The sequence below is a fragment of the Trichechus manatus genome, unplaced genomic scaffold, assembly GCF_000243295.1.
Source record: "Trichechus manatus latirostris isolate Lorelei unplaced genomic scaffold, TriManLat1.0 scaffold00034, whole genome shotgun sequence".
NCBI classification, from domain to species: domain Eukaryota; kingdom Metazoa; phylum Chordata; class Mammalia; order Sirenia; family Trichechidae; genus Trichechus; species Trichechus manatus.
The window spans coordinates 8,582,735-8,602,679 of record NW_004443970.1 but is presented as its reverse complement, the minus strand read 5'-3'; the positions used below and the strand labels follow the sequence as shown (position 1 = coordinate 8,602,679).

Sequence of the window (19,945 nt, the reverse complement as noted above, 5' to 3'; positions counted from 1 at the left end):
GTTTTGTTTTATGGGCCTGTCTAATCTTTGGATGAAGGGTGAACCTCAGGAGTGACTTCATTACTGAGCTAAAAGGGTGTCCGGGGGCCATACTCTCGGAAAGACATTCTTTGAATGCTGATGCCAAACAAAGTGGAATCCAAATCCTATATCCTCAGGATTGAGAGTAGGGCTCATATCTGCAGGTCCCCAAAATATATGATCTTAGAGAACAGATTGGGAAAGTGTCAGTGGCATAGATCCAATCATAGAGGCATTCTTCTTGAGCCTGGTGCAGTGCCTGGTGTGAGGTAGGCTCCTGATAAGTACTGCAGAATGAACTTTAATGAAGTATTGTTGTTAGTTGCCTTTGAGTCAGTTCCTGACTCATGGTGACCCCATGCACAATGGAATAAAATGCTGCCTGGTTCTGTGCCATCCCATGATTCACTGCAAATCAGACCATTGTGATCCACAGGGTTTTCATTGGCTAATTATTAGAAGTAGGTTGCCAGGCCTTTCTTCCTAGCCTGTCTTAGTCTGGAAGCTCTGCTAAAAACTGTCTAGCATCACAGCAACACACAAGTCTCCATGGACAGACGGGTAGTGGCTGCACATGAGATGCATTGGCCAGGAATCGAACCCAGTTCTGCATGGAAGGTGAGAATTCTACTACTGATCAGGTCATTTTATAAAGTGACAAGAACCAGCTTTGGAATAATCCTGCAGAATAAACACACCAAAATAGATTTCTTAGTGCTTGCTTTGAGAGGCCATGGTCTTATTTAAAGGCATCTGTCATCACTCAAAACAGTTCAGAACTCCTCTTTAGGAACTGCATTTGGTGCCATCTCAGGGGTCTTGTAAGAAATCCTGTCTTATTGTTTAGTTGCCATAACTCGTTCTGGACTTTTAGCCAACTAAATCAACAGATCAAAAGTAAATGCAATCTTCACCATGGGGTGCTTGACAAAGAGTGGGGACTTAGTTACTCCTTGCTGAGTGAATGGGTGAGAATGAGGTAACACTTTGAAGGACATGACTACCCCAGGCCATAGAATTGCATTTCCCTGGTACTTATCTAAGCTGTGCTAAAAATCCAGTCAAAATAAAGTACATAGACATCAATTCACCACTAAACCCATTGCCATCAAGTCGATTCCAACTCATAGCAACCCTACAGGACAGAGAAGAACTGTCCCATAGGGTTTCCAAGGAGCAGATGGTGGATTCAGACTGTTGACCCTTCGGTTAACAGCCCAGCTCCTTAACCACTATGACACCAGGGCTCCAATTCACCACTAGGATGGCTAAAGAGATGCATATCAGAAAACATCCATGCTGCCTCATTTTAGGTGGCTCTGGAGTCCTACTGGCACAGCAGTTAAGTGCTCGGCTACTAACTGAAAGGTTGGAGGTTCAAACCCACCCAGAAGCTCTGCAGGAGAAAGACCTGGCAATCTGCTCCTGTAAAGATTACACTCTAGAAAACCCTATGGGGCAGTTCTACTCTGTCAGGTGGAGGTTGCTATGAGTCGAAATCCACTTAAAGGCACCTAACAACAAGTGGAATCAATGCCCTCAGCGACCACCATTAAGCTGCTTTTCTACTCCTGCCTTAATTCATGTTGGGGTCAGGAGCTGAGTGAGCACATCAGCAGGTTCCCCTCCCCTTGGTCATGTGCCCTCTTGACACTACACCAAACCAAAAACCAAACCCACTGCTGTCGAGTCAGTTCCAACTCACAGCAACCCTCTAGGACAGAGTAGAACTTCCCCATAGGGTTCCCAAGGAGCACCTGGCGGATTCAAACTGCCAACCTTCTGGTTAGTAGACAAGCCTTTAACCATTGCGCCACCAGGACTCCTGACACCACACAGAGGGAGGAAAAGTCTCTTGGCTCTCTTCCTCTGTGCTCCAACTTCCTGCTCTACAGAAAGAAGACATTCTGAGCTCTGAGCTCTGTAGGAAAGGGAACGAGAAGGAAAAACAGCACGATTCTTTTAAGTCTTCACTGGTTGGGCAAATATTGTCAGCCTTGTGGATAGAAGCACATCCAAAAGCCAGGAGAAGTATAAAGGGTCCTTTCCCTGGGTGGTGCAAATGGTTAAGCACTCGACTACTAGCTGAAAGGTTGGTGGTTCGAACCAACAACCCATTCAGAGGCATCTCGGAAGACAGGCCTGGTGATCTGCTTCTGAAAGGTCACAGCCTTGAAAACCCTATGGAGCAGGTCTACTCTGCACACATGGGGTCGCCACGAGTCCGAACGGATTTAACGGCAACTAACAACAACTGTCAAGGCTGTAGAATTACAGTGGTTTCTGCAAATCTATTTATTTGCAAATTCGTAAGCATGTGCATGTAAGTGTGAATATGTGGGTGTGTATGTACTGGGTGTGTGTGGGTGTTTGCATGCAAGGGTATGTGTGCATGCGTGTGTGTGTGTGTGCGTGCGCACGCGCATCCCTTTTCAAATGATATTATTAGCGTTACATTTAAATTAGCTGGCTTGAAGATATCATTGGAGAGTAAAGAGTGAGAAAAGCAAACAGTTCATAAGCCTTGCAATAAACTTGATAAACAGCTCCACTAGTGAAGCACAAGAAGCAAAAGGTGTTTGGACATGATAGGGTTAACCTTCAAAGGAATCAGGCTTTTGGTTTTCCTAATTCAATAGCAGTTAAGCCCATTCAATTTCAAGGAGCCCCACTGCTTGTTATCAGGGCAGCCTGTGATTATAATTTTAGCCTTCAAACAAAATGGGCCTGAATTCTATTTACTGGAAGGTGAATTCAGCTTTTGAAATTTGCCGTCTGCATTCTGGATGTGTTGTAACTCAAAAACGACTAATCAGTGCGCTGCCGTGACCCTTCCCCACCCCATTTCCGCCTTCAAGACTTGGAGCAGGAGGCTGGCCATTTACTCTTTTTAAACTTGTGAGCATGTCGGTGTGTGTGGTGGAAACGGCTCCCTGCAACAAGATGCAGGAGAGTTACCTTGGAAGCTGCCTTCTTCATCAGCTCTAAAGCAAGCCGTCTGTTCTTTTTCACTCCTTGACCCTAAACAATGACAAATAGCAACAATGATTAAGAAACTAAACCCAGAGTGGACTCAAAAGCATCACAGATACATCAGTGTTCAATGCGAAATGCGGACAAATAAAAGCCAAATCTTCCAAACGAGAAACCTAATCTTAAAGAATTCCATATGCAACGATGTTACATTATCATCATCTTTATTTTGCTTATGTTTGGGGAGCAGAGGCAACAAACCTCAAAATCCCTGCTTAGTAGCGATATAAAATTCCCCATTTATCATAGGGTAAATTTCAGTCCCGTCAGTCAGGGTGGGCTGTTAGGAGAAGCCGTGGAGAAGGTTTAATGAGTTTGGCCATCCTAAATGTATTCTTTGGGGGATTATCTAATTTTCCAGCCAGATGAATCACTTTATCTGCATTGGAGAGTCAAGAGTTATTAGGCTGTGACTTGCAGCCCTGCTCATCCTGGCTGGAGTCCCCAGGGAAGAACACCATAGCTTCAGAGACAGCTTTAGGTCCAACTGTGAAGGGGACAGGACCCCTCAGAATCAGCTGTCACAGAGACTGACAGAAACCAACAGAGTTCTTCCAGCAAAATCCAGTTTCGCTAGCAGAAGTGGTTTGTCCAACAAGGAGAGAAATGGGCTTTGGGATGCTTGTTATAAGAGGAACTCCATGCAGTCACACGAATCAGCGTGGAGGCCCTTATGGAGAAATGGTGGGTCTGAGGGTGGGGCTTCCCTTGCCTGACAGTGAAGATGTCTGGCAAGGGAAGTCAGACTGAAAAAAAAAAACCCTGCCGCATCCAATCTCAGGCTGAGTCTATTAATGACATGCACACTCCATGTGACCCAAGGAGTCCTCCTGGACTCAGCCCCAGTCATTGACAGGGTCACATGTGTTCAAACTGTGAGACAGCTTTGCTACGTATATAGCTATTAACTCTATTTAAACACTTACTGTCCTTTGCAGCCACTGAGTGGGTCTCCGACTCATGGTGACCCCATGCATAATGGAAGGAAATGCTGCCCAGCCCTGAGCCATCCCCATGATCAGCCGATTCACAGGCTTTTCACTGAATGATTTTGGAAGTAGATCACCAGGCCTTTCTTCCTAGTCTGTCTTAGTCTGGAAGGTCCGCTAAAACCTGTTCACGCATCATAGCAATAATCAAGCCTTCACTGACAGATGTGTGGTAGCTGTGCATGAGGTGCATTGGCCAGGACTTGAACCCCCGTCTCCCTCATGGAAGGCGAGAATTCTACCACTGGAAGATCAATACCCCCTTTAAATATGTAGCTTTCCATTAAATGAAGACAGTAATGGTGAACATTCCTGTGTTAATTAGTGTGGGCCAAGCATTGTCCTTTCATGTATTATCTCATCTAATCCTTATAGCAACCCCATACAAGGTTTTTCTATTATTCCCATCTGAGGCACCAAGAGGCCATGAAAATTGCCCAGAGTCACAAAGAAGGGTAAGAAGGATTTGAACCCAGGTAAGTGAGCTCCCTGGGTGGTGCAAACGGTTTGCACTAGACTACTAACCAAAAGGTTGGCCATTCAAATCCACTCAGCAGTGCCACAGAAGAAAGGCCTGGCAATCTACTTCCATAAATTGCAGCCATTGAAAATCTTATGGAGCACAGTTCTGTTTGAAACACATGGAGTTACCATGAGTTGGAATCAATTCGACCGCAATAGGTTTGGGTTTTTTTTTTTTTTTTTTTTTAGGTGGGCTCCAGAGTCCAAGCTCGTAACCACCACACTATATTTTCCCTTATACATTTCAGTTTTATGCTAAGGGTAACAATTCTTAATCTCCTTATACAGGATATGTTTGTCTTTATATTTTTAGGACCCAAGATAAAATCAGGAATCCAGTTATAGGTTAAAATGCATGAACCAGGTTTCTACTAAACTTTAACGTACCTGTTTAATAAAACCAATGAATTGAAGCAAAGTGGAAGATCAAAATATTTTTTAGACTGCATCATTACTTCATTTAATTAGAAAGGGAGAAGAAGGATAAAAAGACATAAAAGGCTACTTGAAAAAATTGGATGGGGCAGTGAGACAACTGTTTGGGCCTCTGGAAAAGCACTGAAAGACCAGAATCATAGAATATTAGAACCTGGCTTCTTAGTCATCTAGTGCTGCTACAACAGAAATACCACAAGAGGATGGCTTTAACAAAGAGAAATTTATTTCTTCACAGTAAAGTAGGCTAAAAGTCCAAATTCAGGGCATCAACTCTAGGGGAAGGCTTTCTCTTTCTGACGGCCTTCTCACCAATGTTCCTCTGGAATAGGAGCTTCTCTGTGCAGGGACCTCGGTTCAAAGGACGCGCTCTGCTCCCCGCACTGCTTTCTTGGTGGTATGAGGTCCCCCTGTCTCTCGGTTTGTTTCTGTCTTTGATATCTCAAGAGATTGCCTCAAGACACAATCCAATCTTGTAGACTGAGCCCTGCTTTACTAACACAACTGCCACCCATCCTCCCTCATTAACATCACAGAGGCAGGATTTACAACATATACGAAAATCATACAATACCAGGAATCATAGCCCAGCCAAACCGATACACACATTTTTTGGGGGGACATAATTCAATCCATGACACTGGATGAACTCATAGTTTATCTTCTCCAACTACTTTGTTTTAAAGGAATAGAACTGGGGCCCAGAGAGGTTGACTTGTCCAGAGCCTCACAGTTAAAGCTGCAACTGTTGCTGTTAGCTGCTGTCGATTCGGTCCTGACTCATGGCAACTCCATGCACAATGGGATTGGACCATTGTGATCCACAGGGCTTTCACTGGCTCATTTTCAGAAGTATATCTCCAGGCCTTTTTTTCTAGGTCCATCTTAGTCTGGAAGCTCCGTTGAAACCTGCTCAACATCATAACAACCTACAAGCCTCCAGTGATAGGCGGGTGGTGGCTGTGCATGAGGTATATTGGCCAGGAATCAACCCCAGGTCTTCTGCATGAAAGGTGAGAATTCTACAATTGAACGACCACAGCCCCCAGAGTTGCAAGTGTTGTTGTTATTGTTAGGTGCTGTCAGGCTGCAACCCTGTATACAACAGAACGGAACACCGCCAGGTCCTGTACCATCCTCACAATCGTTGCTATGTTTGAGACCACTGTTGCAGCCACTGTGTCAATCCATCTCGTTGAGGTTCTTCCTCTTTATCATTGACCCTCTAGTTTACCAAGCATAATGTTCTTCTCCAGGGACTATTTACTCCTGGTAAACATGTCTGAAGTACATGAGATGAAGTCTTGACATCCTTGCTTCTAAGGAGCATTTTGGCTATACTTCTTCTAAGACAGATTTGTTGGTTCTTCTGACAGTCCATTGTATATTCAACATTCTTTGCCAACACCATAATTCTTCTGTCTTCCTTATTCATTGTCCAGCTTTCACATGCATATGAGGCGATTGAAAATACCATGGCTTGGGTCAGGCGCAGCTTAGTCCTCAAGGTGACATCTTTGCTTTTTAACAGTTTAAAGAGGTCTCTTGAAGCAGATTTTCCCAATGCAATACATTGTTTGATTTCTTGACTGCTGCTTCCATGGGTGTTGATTGTGGATCCAAGTAAAATGAAATCCTTGACAACTTCAATCTTTTTTCTGTTTATCATGATGTTGCTTATTGGTCCATTTGTAAGGATTTTTCTTTTCTTTATGTTGAGGTGTAATCCATACTGAAGGCTGTAGTCTTTGGTCTTTGCATAAGAGCTGCAACTAGAACCCAGATATTCTGATTTTGAGGCCAGGGATTTTTCCAGTATACTTGCTATTTATCCAGAAGTGGGGTACCTTCTTGTACAAAAACTATGCACTACACACAAATTGGAGTAGTGCTGGAAGTAGTTAAATGAGATAAATAGAAAGTCCTCATACACAGTGAAACCAAAATAACCAAGCCCATTGCCATTGAGTCAATTTTGACTTACAGTGATTCTACAGGACAGAGTCGAACTGCTCCACAGGGTTTCCAAGGCTATAGTCTTTACGGAAGCTGACTGCCACATCTTTTTCCGGTGGAGTGACTGGTGGGTTCAAACTGCTGACCTTTTGGTTAGCAGCTGAGTGCTTAACCACTATGCCACCAGGGCTCCTTCATACATGGTAAGTACTCAGTAACAATCCACTAAATGTATTAATGGAGGACAGTTGCTGCAGTGCATGTAAAAGCTTCACTCTTATGGGACTCAACTGACATGGACAAACCATGATCACCGCCCCCATGACGCCATCTTGAATATAATAAGCTTACTACCCACACACAGACATATGCACGATACTGCTCTTTACATTTGGAAAGCCCCTTTCTTGCATGGGGTTCTTTTTTTTTTATTGTACTTTAGATGAAGGTTTACAGAGGAAATTAGTTTCTCATTAAACAATCAATACACATATCATTTTGTGACATTGGTTGCTAACCCCACGACATATCAACACTCTCCCCTTCTCGACTTTGAGTTCCCTATTACTAGCTTTCCTGTCCCCTCCTGCCTTCTCATCCTTGCCCCTGAGCTGGTGTACCCATCTAGTCTTGTTTTAGTCTATGGGTCTGTCTAATCTTTGGCTGAAGGGTGAACCTCAGGAGCGACTTCAGTACTGAGTTAAAAGGGTGTGCGGGGGCCTTACTCTTGGGGTTTCTCCAGTCTCTGTCAGACCAGTAAGTCTGGTCTTTTTTTGTGAGTTAGAATTTTGTTCTACATTTTTCTCCAGCTCTGTCCAGGACCCTCTATTGTGATCACTGTCAGAGCAGTCGGTGGTGGTAGCCGGGCACCATCTAGTTGTGGTCTGGTGGAGGCTGTGGTAGTTGTGGTACTTTGGACTAATCTTTCCCTTGTATCTTTGGCTTTCTTCATTCCCCTCCTACATGGGGTTCTTTTGCAAAGGGTTCTTTCACTTGAAGAGACCTCATGGCCAAAAGTGAAAATCTGCCCTGAGACACGGATAAAGGGCTTCCCTCATCCCACCTAGGGATAACTTAGAATGCAGGAAAACCAAAAAATCTTAAAGGCTGGGGAAATCAGACTCTGAGGAAACGCTGTTGTTATTAGATCCCTCGAGTTGATTTTCGACTCATAGCAACCCCCATGTGACAAAGTGGAATGCCCCACAGGGTTTTCTAGACTATAATCTTTAAGGGAGCAGATTGCCAGGTCTTTCTCCAGTAGAGCCTCTGGGTGGATTTGAACCATCAACCTTTCAGTTAGCAGTTGAGTACTTAACCATTACACCACCTGGAAACATACCTATACCCATTGCCACTGAGTCAATTCTGACTCAAAGTGACCCTATAGAACTGCCCCCTAGGGTTTCCAAGGCTGTAATCTTTATGGAAGCAGACTGTCACATCTTTCTCTTTCAGAGAGGCTGGTAGGTTCGAACTGCTGACCTTTTGGTTGGTGGGTGAGCATTTAACCACTGTGCCACCAGGACTACTTCCAGAAAATATTACATCACATTTATTTATGTATTTGCCTCTCCCTCCAGACTGAGAGCTCCTGGTGGGCAGAAATAATGTCTGATTCATTGCTTTGTCTTCTCTACACTTTGGATAGTGACCAGCCACAACTCTGGTGGTCAGGTGCCTCTCCTCTGTGCCTGTCTCTGTCTTCATCTCTGTTCTCTTCCTTCCCCATCAGTGAATGAGCCCCTGAGGCCAGGGAACATGTCTTTTGCATCCATACACCCCTCAGTCTAGCACAGAGTTTGGCATCCTTCAATGGCTGTTTGTTGAATCAATGTATGAGTGCATTGGAATATGGCTAAGATTCAAACAATTTCTATGTTGATTTGAAACCTGGAAAGAGAAGGCCCAGGCTCTAAGTCTGGAAACCATAACAACCAACAGGTTTTAAGGCTTTGGTGGGGCTTAGAGAGTTAGAAATGTAGCAGAAGTCATGGTTTAACAGTGAGTGGCCACAGCTGCGGTCCTGGCGATGGGCCTGGCTACGTGAACACATAGCCTTGTTTGAAGACACTTGCTATTTAGGGGCAGCTGCTTTCTTCAAGCACAGACATAGAGTCTAAGAGCCAACAGAATTTTATTTTTCAAAGATTGGTGAATTTATATGTCTATGTTTGGAGTGGAGTGCACAGATCCTAAAGCCAGACTACCTGGATCCCAGCTCTGATATATTTACCAGTTGTATGACCTTGGGCAAGTTACAAAACCTTTTTGTGCCTCTGTTTCCATTTATATAAACAGGGACCATAATTCACTACGGTACCTCCACCACCCACCCACTGCCATCGAGTCGATTCTGACTCATAGTGACCCTATAGGACAGAGTAGAACTGCCCCATAGGCCATAAATCTTTATGGAAGCAGACTGCCACATCTTTCTCCTATGGAGCGGCTAGTAGATTTGAACTGCCGACCTTTGGGTTAGCAGCCAAGTGCTTAACCACTGTGCCACCGGGGCTCCTTCTAAATGAGTTAATATATACGAAGTACGTAGTAAGTGCTCTATCAGTAAGAGTGAACTATCACTATTTGGCGTAAGACACAACATTTTATAGTTCTCAAAGCCCATTGGTTTATGTTATCTCATTCAACCTGAGGTTGTTACCACTGTCACACGACGTCAGGTGACTCCAAGGATACACACCTGATGGTGGCAGAGGTGGGACTTTAACTCCCATCCTCTGTCTCCTGGGCCAAAGCTCTTGCCACCCTTTTCCCATTCTCTCATTGGCTTAAAACCAAGATCTTTTTTTTTTTGTGTGTGTGTGTGAAAGTATACACAGCCAAAGATACACCATTTCAAAAATTTCTACATATACAATTCAGTGACATTGATTACATTCCTCAAGTTGTGCTACCATTCTTGCTATCCTTTTCCAAATTATTCTCCCACCAGTAACATAAACTCACTTCCTCCCAAGCTTCCCATCCAACCTTTCGAGTTGCCGTTGTCAGTTTGATCTCACAAATATAATTATTTAAAAGAGGACAATGCTCAAAGTAGATGTACTTTACTAATTAAGAGAAGCTATTTTTTGGTTTGAAGAAACCTTCAGGGGATAGTTTTATTTTAAGGTTTAAAGTTCAAAGATTACCTCAGGGCAAAAGTTCCGGGGGTTCATCCAACCAAGATCTTTGCTTTGATCAATGGCATTATTGGGACTCCATCCAAGCATACACTTTAAGAGGTGATTCGATGAGAACTCTACCTGGGGGTGAACTTGCAGCATCCTTGGGGGCTGGCAGCCCTGCACCAATCCATAGATGTGGTGTCTCCTCCAGAATGCATGCTTCTTGCAAAAGCAGAGAGAACCCAGGTGCCACACATAGGACTAATGATTAAAAATGATGCTGGGGAAGTGCCTCTGACTCTGCCTTCTTAGCAAATATCCCTTTCCATCAAAAGTGACAGAGCATAAACTAAGTTTCTTCAATTACAGACTCCCTGTTTGCCTGCACGCCTACAGGAAACGGCTCCGGAAGTCTGATAAGAATTGCACAATTTCAGTACAAATTAAGTGAGTCTTACCTTGAATAACACAATGGCGTAGTCATATATTAACGCGGGATCCTCCGTCTCCAGTGCGCCCTTGGCATACCACTCGATTGCTGCCTCGGGGTTCTTGGCCACACCTTGCTGCCCCCAGAACAGCATCTGGGCCAATCGTTGCTGAAAAACAATAGCAATTTAGAATAATGACTTTCCTGTGTAATGCTTAATATAGACTTTTAAAGGCAGAAGGAAAAACAGTTGAGTATATTTTTATACTGAGAACCAAGATTTAGCTACTTATACTTCATCTTCTGGTATAGACTGAATTGTGACCACCACCCCAAAATATATGAAAACCCTAATCCCTGTACCTGTAAATAGGGCCCTGTTTGGAAAAAAGGGTTTTCTTTTGTTATGTCAGTGAAGACATGCCAGAGTATTGTGGGTTCCTAAGCCTAATCACCTCTGAGTGGTGTCTTATAAACAGCAGAAAAGATGCAGAGACAGACACACAGGGGAAAGACAGATGCCACCTGAGGACCCATCTACAAGCAAAGGAACGCCAAGGATTGCTGGCAGACACCAGAAATGAGGAGAGAGGCCCACAGAAGGAATTGACATGGCAGAGACCCCCCCGATTTGGATTACTAGCCTCCAGAAATGTGAGACAATAAATTTCTGTTCTTTAAAGCCACATTTGTGGTATTTTTGTTATGGCAACACTAAGAAACTAAGACATCTTCCAAGTGGGGGTTAACGTCCTGAAGGAAGACTTATGCAAATATAAATCCTTAACACAAGGCAGAAATTGTGTGTGTGTGTGTATGTGGGGGTGGGTGTGGGTATGTATCTACTTCACCTAGTACCAGAGCTGGATGGCACTTGGTCAACAATCACAACTTTCTCCTCAAATTCCTCTTCATTTTTGAGATATTCCCTGTCGTCTTGGCCCAGTGAATGCCGTGGTGCTCTCTCTGTACACTGTAAGTCTTCGGGCATCTCTCTACAGCACTTATTGATCTTCTCCTATCACATCATTTGTCTACATGGTCAACTCCACCATTAGACTCGAGGTTGTGAGATGTTATTCAAGATGCTATTTATAATTGCCTCACCCTCTCTGCCCTCACCCAGCAGAGCCTGGCACACAGAAGTCACTCAACAAAGACTTACTGAATAAAGAAAGAAGAAAGAAATGTTCATTGTTAGGAAAGTTAATGCAAGCTCTGGAGGACCCAGGAAATGGCTCTAGAAGTGGCATTTCCAGAACTATGTACTGGAATTTCTTCCCACGCTAGAATGACTGCAGGCCAGGGACAAATGTCCAAGAACGGGGTCAGGGGCAATGTTTGTTAACATTCTGACCCCATGTGGGTCCCTTATTGTCTTTCCTTCTTCCTTCTCTTTTTCATTGCTGTTGAAATTATACACAGCAAAACATACACCAATTCAACAATTTCCACGTGTACAATTCAATGACGTTGATCACGTTCTTCAAGGTAAGCAACCATTCTCACTCTCCTTTTCCAAAATGTTCTTCTTCCATTGACATAAACTCACTGCCCCCTAAGATTCCTATCTAACTTTTCCAGTTGCTGTTGCCAATTTGATCTCACGTAGACAGTTCTTTAAAAGAGCATAATGCTCAAGCCTGTCCTTCCTTCTGTCCTTCCTCTCATCTCCTTCTCTTCCTTCCTCCCCCCATATACTTAAAACTTCCAGCCAAGTATCTCCTGAAATACTAAGATAACCTCTCCAAAGGGGTGGAAGACCTATTAGAAAAGAATGTTTGAGTCTCTGAAATGTTTGCTTTGCCAATACCTCTGATTTTTTTTCTTTCCCAATACCTCTGATTTTTTTCTTTCCCTTTCTCATCTCTGGTCTTCTGCCTGCTTAGCAGCCCCAGAGGCTCTTCCCTGCACTCCTCTGTTCACCAGGAGCACTAAGCAAAGGCTGAATCCTTATTGTGGGAAGGAGGCTTCCTCTGGATGCAATCAGCCTTAACCTGTTCCCACCAAGGGCCTGCCTCTATAGTGAAATCAAGGAAAGGAAACAGAGGATGTTTTCCCAGCCTTCTGCCCTTTCTTGTCCTCTTAAAAGTCTATCCAGAAGACAAGAGATATTTAAAGAGATAAGGTTGATCCTTTTGGGATAACATGTCATACATGATTTCTACAGTGTTCTCTTCTCCTGGCTGAATTCACGGTCCTCTTCTTGATGCCCATCTAGTCTCTCCTGGTCCTCAAGATGCTCCTTTTTATTTCTACCTGATGCATCAAAATATCTGACAGTAGTCTTTAGGGCTGCTCATAAATGCTGTGTCTCTCTCTCCTCTGAGTACTTGGTAGGACCACACTTCTAGCCCTCCTGAAATCAAGAGCAGCCATGTGCTGGCTCTGGCCAATGAAATGTGGGAGGTAACTTGGGCCACTTCTGAGCAGGAGCTTTCAGAACCAGCCTGCGAAGCACCACGGCCATCACCCAGCTGCAATGGTCTTGGAAACACGTGTTGAGACGACACTTCTATCAGTTGGGCTCCTAAGGGAGAACAAGAGCAGAGCCCTTCCTAATCCACACTGGACATGTAGAGTGGGCGAGGAATATGTTGTTTTAAGCCCCTGGGATTTGAGATATTTTGTTACTGCAGCATGTTGTTGTTGTTACTTGCCATCGAGTAGGCCCTGACTCATGACAACCCCATGCACAACGGAACCAAACACTGCCTGGTCCTGTGCCATCCCAGTGATGCGTTGCAGATCCAACAGTTGTGATCAATAGGTGTTTTTTTTAAACTGGCTGATTTCCAGAAGTAGATCACCAGGCCTTTCTTCCTAGTTCAATTGAAGCTCTGCTGGAATCTGTTCAGTGTCATTGCAACACACAAGCTTCCATTGACAGACAGGTGGTGGCTACACATAAGTTCACTGGCTGGGAATCGAACCCAGGTCTCCCACATGGAAGGCAAGAATTCTACCACTGAACCACCACTGCCCTCTACCGCAGCACACCTGGTCTGTTAAGACCAATGGACTGGCCAATTGAGTGGAATGCCCTCTTACCTGAGCTGCTGCACTGCCTCGGGTGGCTTCATGCTTCAACCACATAAAGACGTCTCCATCTTCCTTGGTTTGTACTTTGAGTATTTCATCATCTTTCAGTCTAATTGTTTCAACATATGCCTGAAAGAGAAAGAAAGGAATGAAGAACTAAAGGGAGGCAGGAAGGGAGGAAGAAGAGGAAATGCCCAAATAATATGGGCATGCAAAAGTCATGACATTATATATTCCTAAACCAGCAGTTACTCAAGCAAAAATTCTATGAATAGTTGAAATATGAGGCATGTCTATAACACAGTAAGACCAAATTCTTTTTAAATGAACATATCACATCTCAGGTATCTGAATGTTTGTTCCTATCAAACTTTCCACCTTGGGAGGCCAAAATTTATTCCACTTCCACTTCTATCACTCAAGCTTGTCCAGAAGTTCACATTGTGCAGCTGATTTTAGAGTCAGATTACACACAGCATCAAAAAAGGAAAATCAATATTTTCTAAGTATAACCTTATTTTTTATCCCAAAGTGTTCTTATCCTGCATGACTAACCCCTTTTATTTAACAGGCTCAGCTTCAAATGACTTTTGGCTATTTCCAAAAATTAAATCTACCCTGAAAAGAAGAGGGCCCGTTACCTCCGAGGAGGCAAAAAAGAATGTGCTGGAGGCTCTAAAGACGATCCCAAAGGGAAAGTTCAAAAAACGTTTTGAATTTGCACACAGCCTCCCAGGTATCTGACTTCTTTGAAGAAAATAAGACTCATTTCGGTGTATAAATTTTGGCTGCTTATCAAAAACCAGTCCCGTTGTTTCATCATCTCCACTTACACACGATGCTTTAAGTGCCGTGAGGGGGTCCTGGAGAGGGCTTTCATGCCCAGCACTGATGGTGAAAGAATTGGATCGGGACCTGCTGGGGAAAGAAGCCCCATAGAACAAGGAGTCAGGCCTGATTTCCCTTCTGACCCTCTTTGTCTGTTAGTTGAGAAAAGTCCTCAGAATCACAGACTTTAGTCTGCAGCCCCATTCCTTAGAACGTCCCTCAGCTGCCTCCTCTACTGTGGCTGTGTGGAGCCAGACATCCCTTTCAAGGGCGTTAGGGGGCTGAGAGTTCCTGGTGGTGAAAATGCTTAAGCCTTCGACTACTAGCTGAAAGGTTGGTGGTTCCAACCCACCCAGAGGTACCTCAGAAGTCAGGCCTGGAGATTTGCTTCCAAAATATCAGAGCCTTAAAAACCCTGTGGAGCAGTTCTACTCTGCACACACTGGGTCGCTATGAGCCGGCGCTGACTTGACAGCAACTAATGACAGCAATAAGGGGCTGAGATGAGTGTAGAACCTCGGTAGTGACTGAGATTTGGGGACTGTCCCAGGATTCAGAACACAGCCAGTATCAATTTCTGATGGGTGTCTCATCTAGGGAAGCCACCAAGCTGATATTAACAATTAGAAGAATGATACCCACTACCATTTTGAAACTTACTCTGAGCCAGGTGCTTCACATGTATTTTTTCCATTTCATCTTCACAACAGGTTTGCGACCCAAGTACTACTGCCCCCAATTTATAGGAAAAGAAACTGAGGCTCAGAAAGTGAAACAATGAAGCCCAGGTCACATCTGTAAAGCTGGCACTGGATGCTTGGATGGTTTGACTCCAAAGACAGAGTTCTTACCCACTCCCCCATGAGGTCACCCTCTCATGAGAAGGCTCTGGAATCCCAATCTGGGCACAAGTCACTCTATCTGGTTCTCTCTTTGCAAAGTGTATGACCAGTGACTCCCGGGTCACTCTCTACTTTACAATCAACCTGGAATTGGGCTGGAACTTGTGCTGCTCTGATAGGGAATTATCAGCTGGAGGCTTTTTGCTCAACTGGAAGTTTGGGTGTTTTGATTTTGGGTTGTTTTTCTTCTTTTGTTTTTTTATTGTACTTCAGATGAAGGTTTACAGAGCAAGTTAGTTTCTCATTAAACAATTAATACACATATTGTTTTGTGACATTGGTTGTCAATTGTTTCTCTTCTTCTTGTTGTTTTGTTTTTCCCTCCTTTTCCTTCTCCTTGTCGTGGGACTTGAATGAAAGACATAACAAATGAAGACACAGTTCCTATCCTGCAGGGATTTATACTTTTAGGTGTTTCACCATCAACATCCCCATTTTACATACGTGGAGGCTGAGGCCCAGAGAGGTTAAGTAACTTGCCCAAGGTCATATATTTAGTTCTTTTAATTTAGGAGTCAAACCCAGGCCAGCTGGCTGTGCAGCCCACACTCTTCATACCAGTCTCACAACTCTGCAAAGCACTCGATGTATCTGGGCCAAAGCCAATGGTGCTGGGTGAAGGCCACATTTCCTGGAAGAATCAGAGCAATTGTACATATAACTCTGTGAAGAAGAAACTCTTTCATCTTTTTTTTTTCTTTGCACTTTAAATGAAAGTTTACAGTTAAAGTCAGTTTCTCATACAAAAATTTATACACACATTGCTATGTGACCCTAGCTGTTCTCCCTATAATGTGACAGCACACTCCTCCTTTCCACCCTGGATTTCCTGTGTCCATTCAACAGCTCCTGCCCCTTTTTGCCTTCTCACCTCACCTCCAGACAGGAGCTGCCCATTTAGTTTCATGTATCTACTTGAGCTAAGAAGCACTGTCTTCACAAGTATCAATTTATGTCCCACAGTCCAGTCTAATCTTTGTCTGAAGAACTGGCTTCGGGAATGGTTTCCGTTCTGGGCTAATGGAGAGTCCAGGGGCCATGTCTTCTGGGGTTCCTCCAGTCTCAGTCAGACCATTAAGCCTGGTCGTTTTACTAGAATTTGAGTTCTGCACCCCAACTTTCTCCTGCTCCGTCAGGGACTCTCTGTTGTGTTCCCTGTCAGGGCCGTCATTGGTCGTAGCTGGGTACCATCTAGTTCTGGTCTCAGGCTGATGGAGTCTCTGGTTTATGTGGCCCTTTCTGTCTCTTGGGCTAATATTTTTCTTGTGTCTTTGGTGTTCTTCATTCTCCTTTGCTCCAGGTGGGTTGGGACCAATTGATGTATCTTAGATGGCCACTTGCTAGCTTTTAAGACCCCAGAAGCCACTCACCAAAGCGGGATGCAGAACATTTTCTTAATAAACTTTGTTATGCCAATTGACCTAGATGTCCCCTGAAACCACGGTCCCCAGACCCTTGCCCCTGTTACTCTGTCCCTTGAAGTGTTTGGTTTTATTCAGGAAACTTCTTAGCTTTTGGTTTGCTCCATTTGTGCTGACATCCCCTGTACTGTGTGTTGTCCTTCCCTTCAACTAAGATAATTCTTATCTACTATCTAGTTAGTGAACACCCATCTCCCTCCTTCCTCACCCTCTTAACAGTCAAAGAACGTTTTCTTCTGTGTTTAATCCATTTCTTGAGTTCTTATAACAGTGGTCTTATACAATATTTGTCCTTTTGCAACTGACTGATTTTACTCAACGTAATGCCTTCTAGATTCATCCATGTTATGAGATGTTTCACAGATTCATCGTTCTTCTTTATCATTGTGTACTATTCCATTGCGTGAATATACCATAATTTGTTTATCCATTCGTCCATTGATGGGCACGGAGGTTGTTTCCATCTTTTTGCTATCATGAACAGTGCTGCAACTAACATGGGTGGGCATATATCTATTCGTGTGATGGCTCTTATTTCTCTAGGATATATTCCGAGGAGTGGGATTGCTGGATCGTATGGTACTTCTATTTCTAGCTTTTTAAGGAAGTGCCAAATCAATTTCCAAAGTGGTTGTACCATTTTATATTCCCACCAACAATGTATAAGTGTTCCAATCTCTCCACAACCTCTCCAACATTTATTGTTTTGTGTTTTTTGGATTAATGCTAGCCTCGTTGGGCTGAGATGGTATCTCATTGTAGTTTTGATTTGCATTTCTCTAATGGCTAATGATCACGAGTGTTTTCTCATGTATCTGTTAGCCACTGAAACATCTTCTTTGGCAAAGTGCCTGCTCATATCCTTTGCCAATTTTTTGTTTGTTTGTTTGTTTGCATTTTATTTGTATGAGCAAATGTATTTATTCATTCAAAAAAAATTAAGTACCTACTGGTGGCACAGTGGTTTAAGACCTCGGCTGCTAACCAAAAGGTCGGCAGTTCGAATCCACCAGCCACTCTTTGGAAACCCTGTGGTGCACTTCTGCTCTCTCCTATAGGGTCACTATGAGTTAGAAGTGACTCAACAGCAACAGGTTTATAAAACAGGCACAATGGTTTATACTAGCATAAAATAATGACCTAATCAGACAAGTTACTTGTCATTATGACGTTTATATTGGTTGAAGCATTTTGTTTATAGATATAATCTGAAAATAGAGAAATAAGAGACTTTAGTTACATTCACTTAACTCCAAATCCAAAATCCAAAAATTCCTCTTCATCTGTGAAATCTAGAATACAAGTTATCTGCTTCCGAAGGTACAATGGCAGAATAGGCACAAGCTAGACATTTCCATTACAAATGGGAGAAACTAGAGGAAAAGAAGCGATAACAGGCACCAAGCAAGTCAGCAGAACACATTACATTAGCCCTCAAGGCTTTGAAAATCATCTTCTGTTCTCTGAGACAGTTTACACAATATCCCTGCCCTCCAGACTCTAGGTGTTGGCCACAGTCTCTGGATTTTGAGTGGAGGCCCCTCGGCCCTGGGCTTCAGCTCTGCTTTCCAGGCCCACTGGGACAGCAACTCTGCTCCCTTGGCTTTAGGCGCACCATTCCCCTAGTCCATCGGAGTGATGGCTCCACCCTTTGAAACCCCTGAGGTCATGGCCATATCTTTTGAGGCTGAAGCAGCTTGGCTTCTTGTGTCCCTTGTCTCTTCAGTGTCTGCTTCCTATGGCCTCTCGGCCCTCGGGCCTCACACCCACATCTGCCCTGCTGGTGCAAGGGTTCCAAAGCTCAGTAGCTCCACCAGTAAGTGCCCGGAGGCACCCCACTCCGCCAGGAAGCCTCCGCCTCACAGGCACTCAGCTGTTTCGCTCCGTGGGTCGGCTCCAGTGCCGTCTCGCACAGGTCTCCTGGTTCTGCTGCTGTTGGTTCTCTGCGGCTGCTGGTCCTCTGTCACTGCCGCACGTCTATCTGTTCACAGTTTTAAAACCGCTTCCACATTTTAGGTATCTCTTAGAGCAGCACCCTACTGTCTCGGTACCAAATTCTGTCTTAGTTATCTAGTGCTACTCCAACAGAAATACCACGGGTGGATGGTTTTAACAAAGAGAAGTTTATTTCTTCACAGTTAAAGTAGGCTAAAGTCCAAATTCAGGGCGTCAGCTCCAGAGGAAGACTTTTTCTGTCGGCCTTCTTCTCTTCGGTGTTCCCCCGGACTAGGAGCTTCTCTGTGCAGGGACCCCGGTCCAAAGGACGCGCTCTGCTCCTGGCACTGCTTTCTTGATGGTATGAGGTCCCCCCTCCTTTGCTAATTTTTAAATTGGGTTATTTGTCTTTTTGTTGTTGAGCTTTTGCAGTATCTTATAGATTTTAGAGATTAGATGCTGATCGGATTTGTCATAGCCAAAAAATTTTTCCCAGTCTGTAGGTTGTCTTTTTATTATTTTGGTGAAGTCTTTTGAGGAGCATAGGTGTTTGATTTTTAGGAGCTCCCAGTTATCTAGTTTCTCTTCTGGTGTTTGCGCATTGTTACTTATGGTTTTTATTCTCTTCATGCCATGTATTAGGGATCCTGGCATTGTCCCTACTTTTTCTTTCATGATCTTTATCATTTTAGATTTTATATTTAGGTTTTTGATCTACTTTGAGTTAATTTTTGTGCATGGTGTGAGGTATGGGTCTTGTTTCATTTTTTGCAGGTGGATATCCAGTTCTGCCAGCACCACGTGTTAAAGAGAATGTCTATCCCCCAATTAACGGACTTTGGGCCTTTGTCAAATATCAGTTGCTCATAGGTGGATGAATTTATGTCTGGACTCTCAATTCTGTTCCATTGGCCTATGTATCTGTTGTTGTACCAGTATCAGGCTGTTTTGACTACTGTGACGGTATAGCAGGTTCTAAAATCAAGTAGTATGAGACCCCCCACTTTGTTCTTCCTGTTCAGTAATGCTTTACTTATCTGGAGCCTCTTCCATTTCCATATGAAGTTAGTGATTTGTTTCTCCATCTCATTAAAAAATGCCTTTGGAATTTGGATAAGGATTGCATTGTATCTGTAGATCGCTTTGGGTAGAATAGACATTTTCACGATGCTGAGTCTTCCTATCCATGAGCAAGGTAGGTTTTTCCACTTATGTAGGTCTCTTTTGGTTTCTTGCAGTAGTGTCTTGTAGTTTTCATTGTATAGGTCTTTTACATCTCTGGTTAGATTCATTTCTAAGT

At 43.7% G+C, this 19,945-nt stretch overlaps 1 protein-coding gene across 1 annotated transcript in view; it reads right to left on the bottom strand.

Annotated features, from left to right (window-relative positions):
* The window catches only part of SEL1L3 (SEL1L family member 3), a 146,361-nt gene that overhangs the window by 29,686 nt on the left and 96,730 nt on the right, over positions 1-19,945 (bottom strand). Inside the window, exons 12-14 of the mRNA XM_023730233.1 lie at positions 13,569-13,688; positions 10,546-10,686; positions 2,980-3,042 (exon numbers count right to left, since the gene is read on the bottom strand). Of these exons, the coding sequence (XP_023586001.1) occupies positions 2,980-3,042; positions 10,546-10,686; positions 13,569-13,688 (324 nt within the window). The remainder of the gene's footprint in view (positions 1-2,979; positions 3,043-10,545; positions 10,687-13,568; positions 13,689-19,945) is intronic.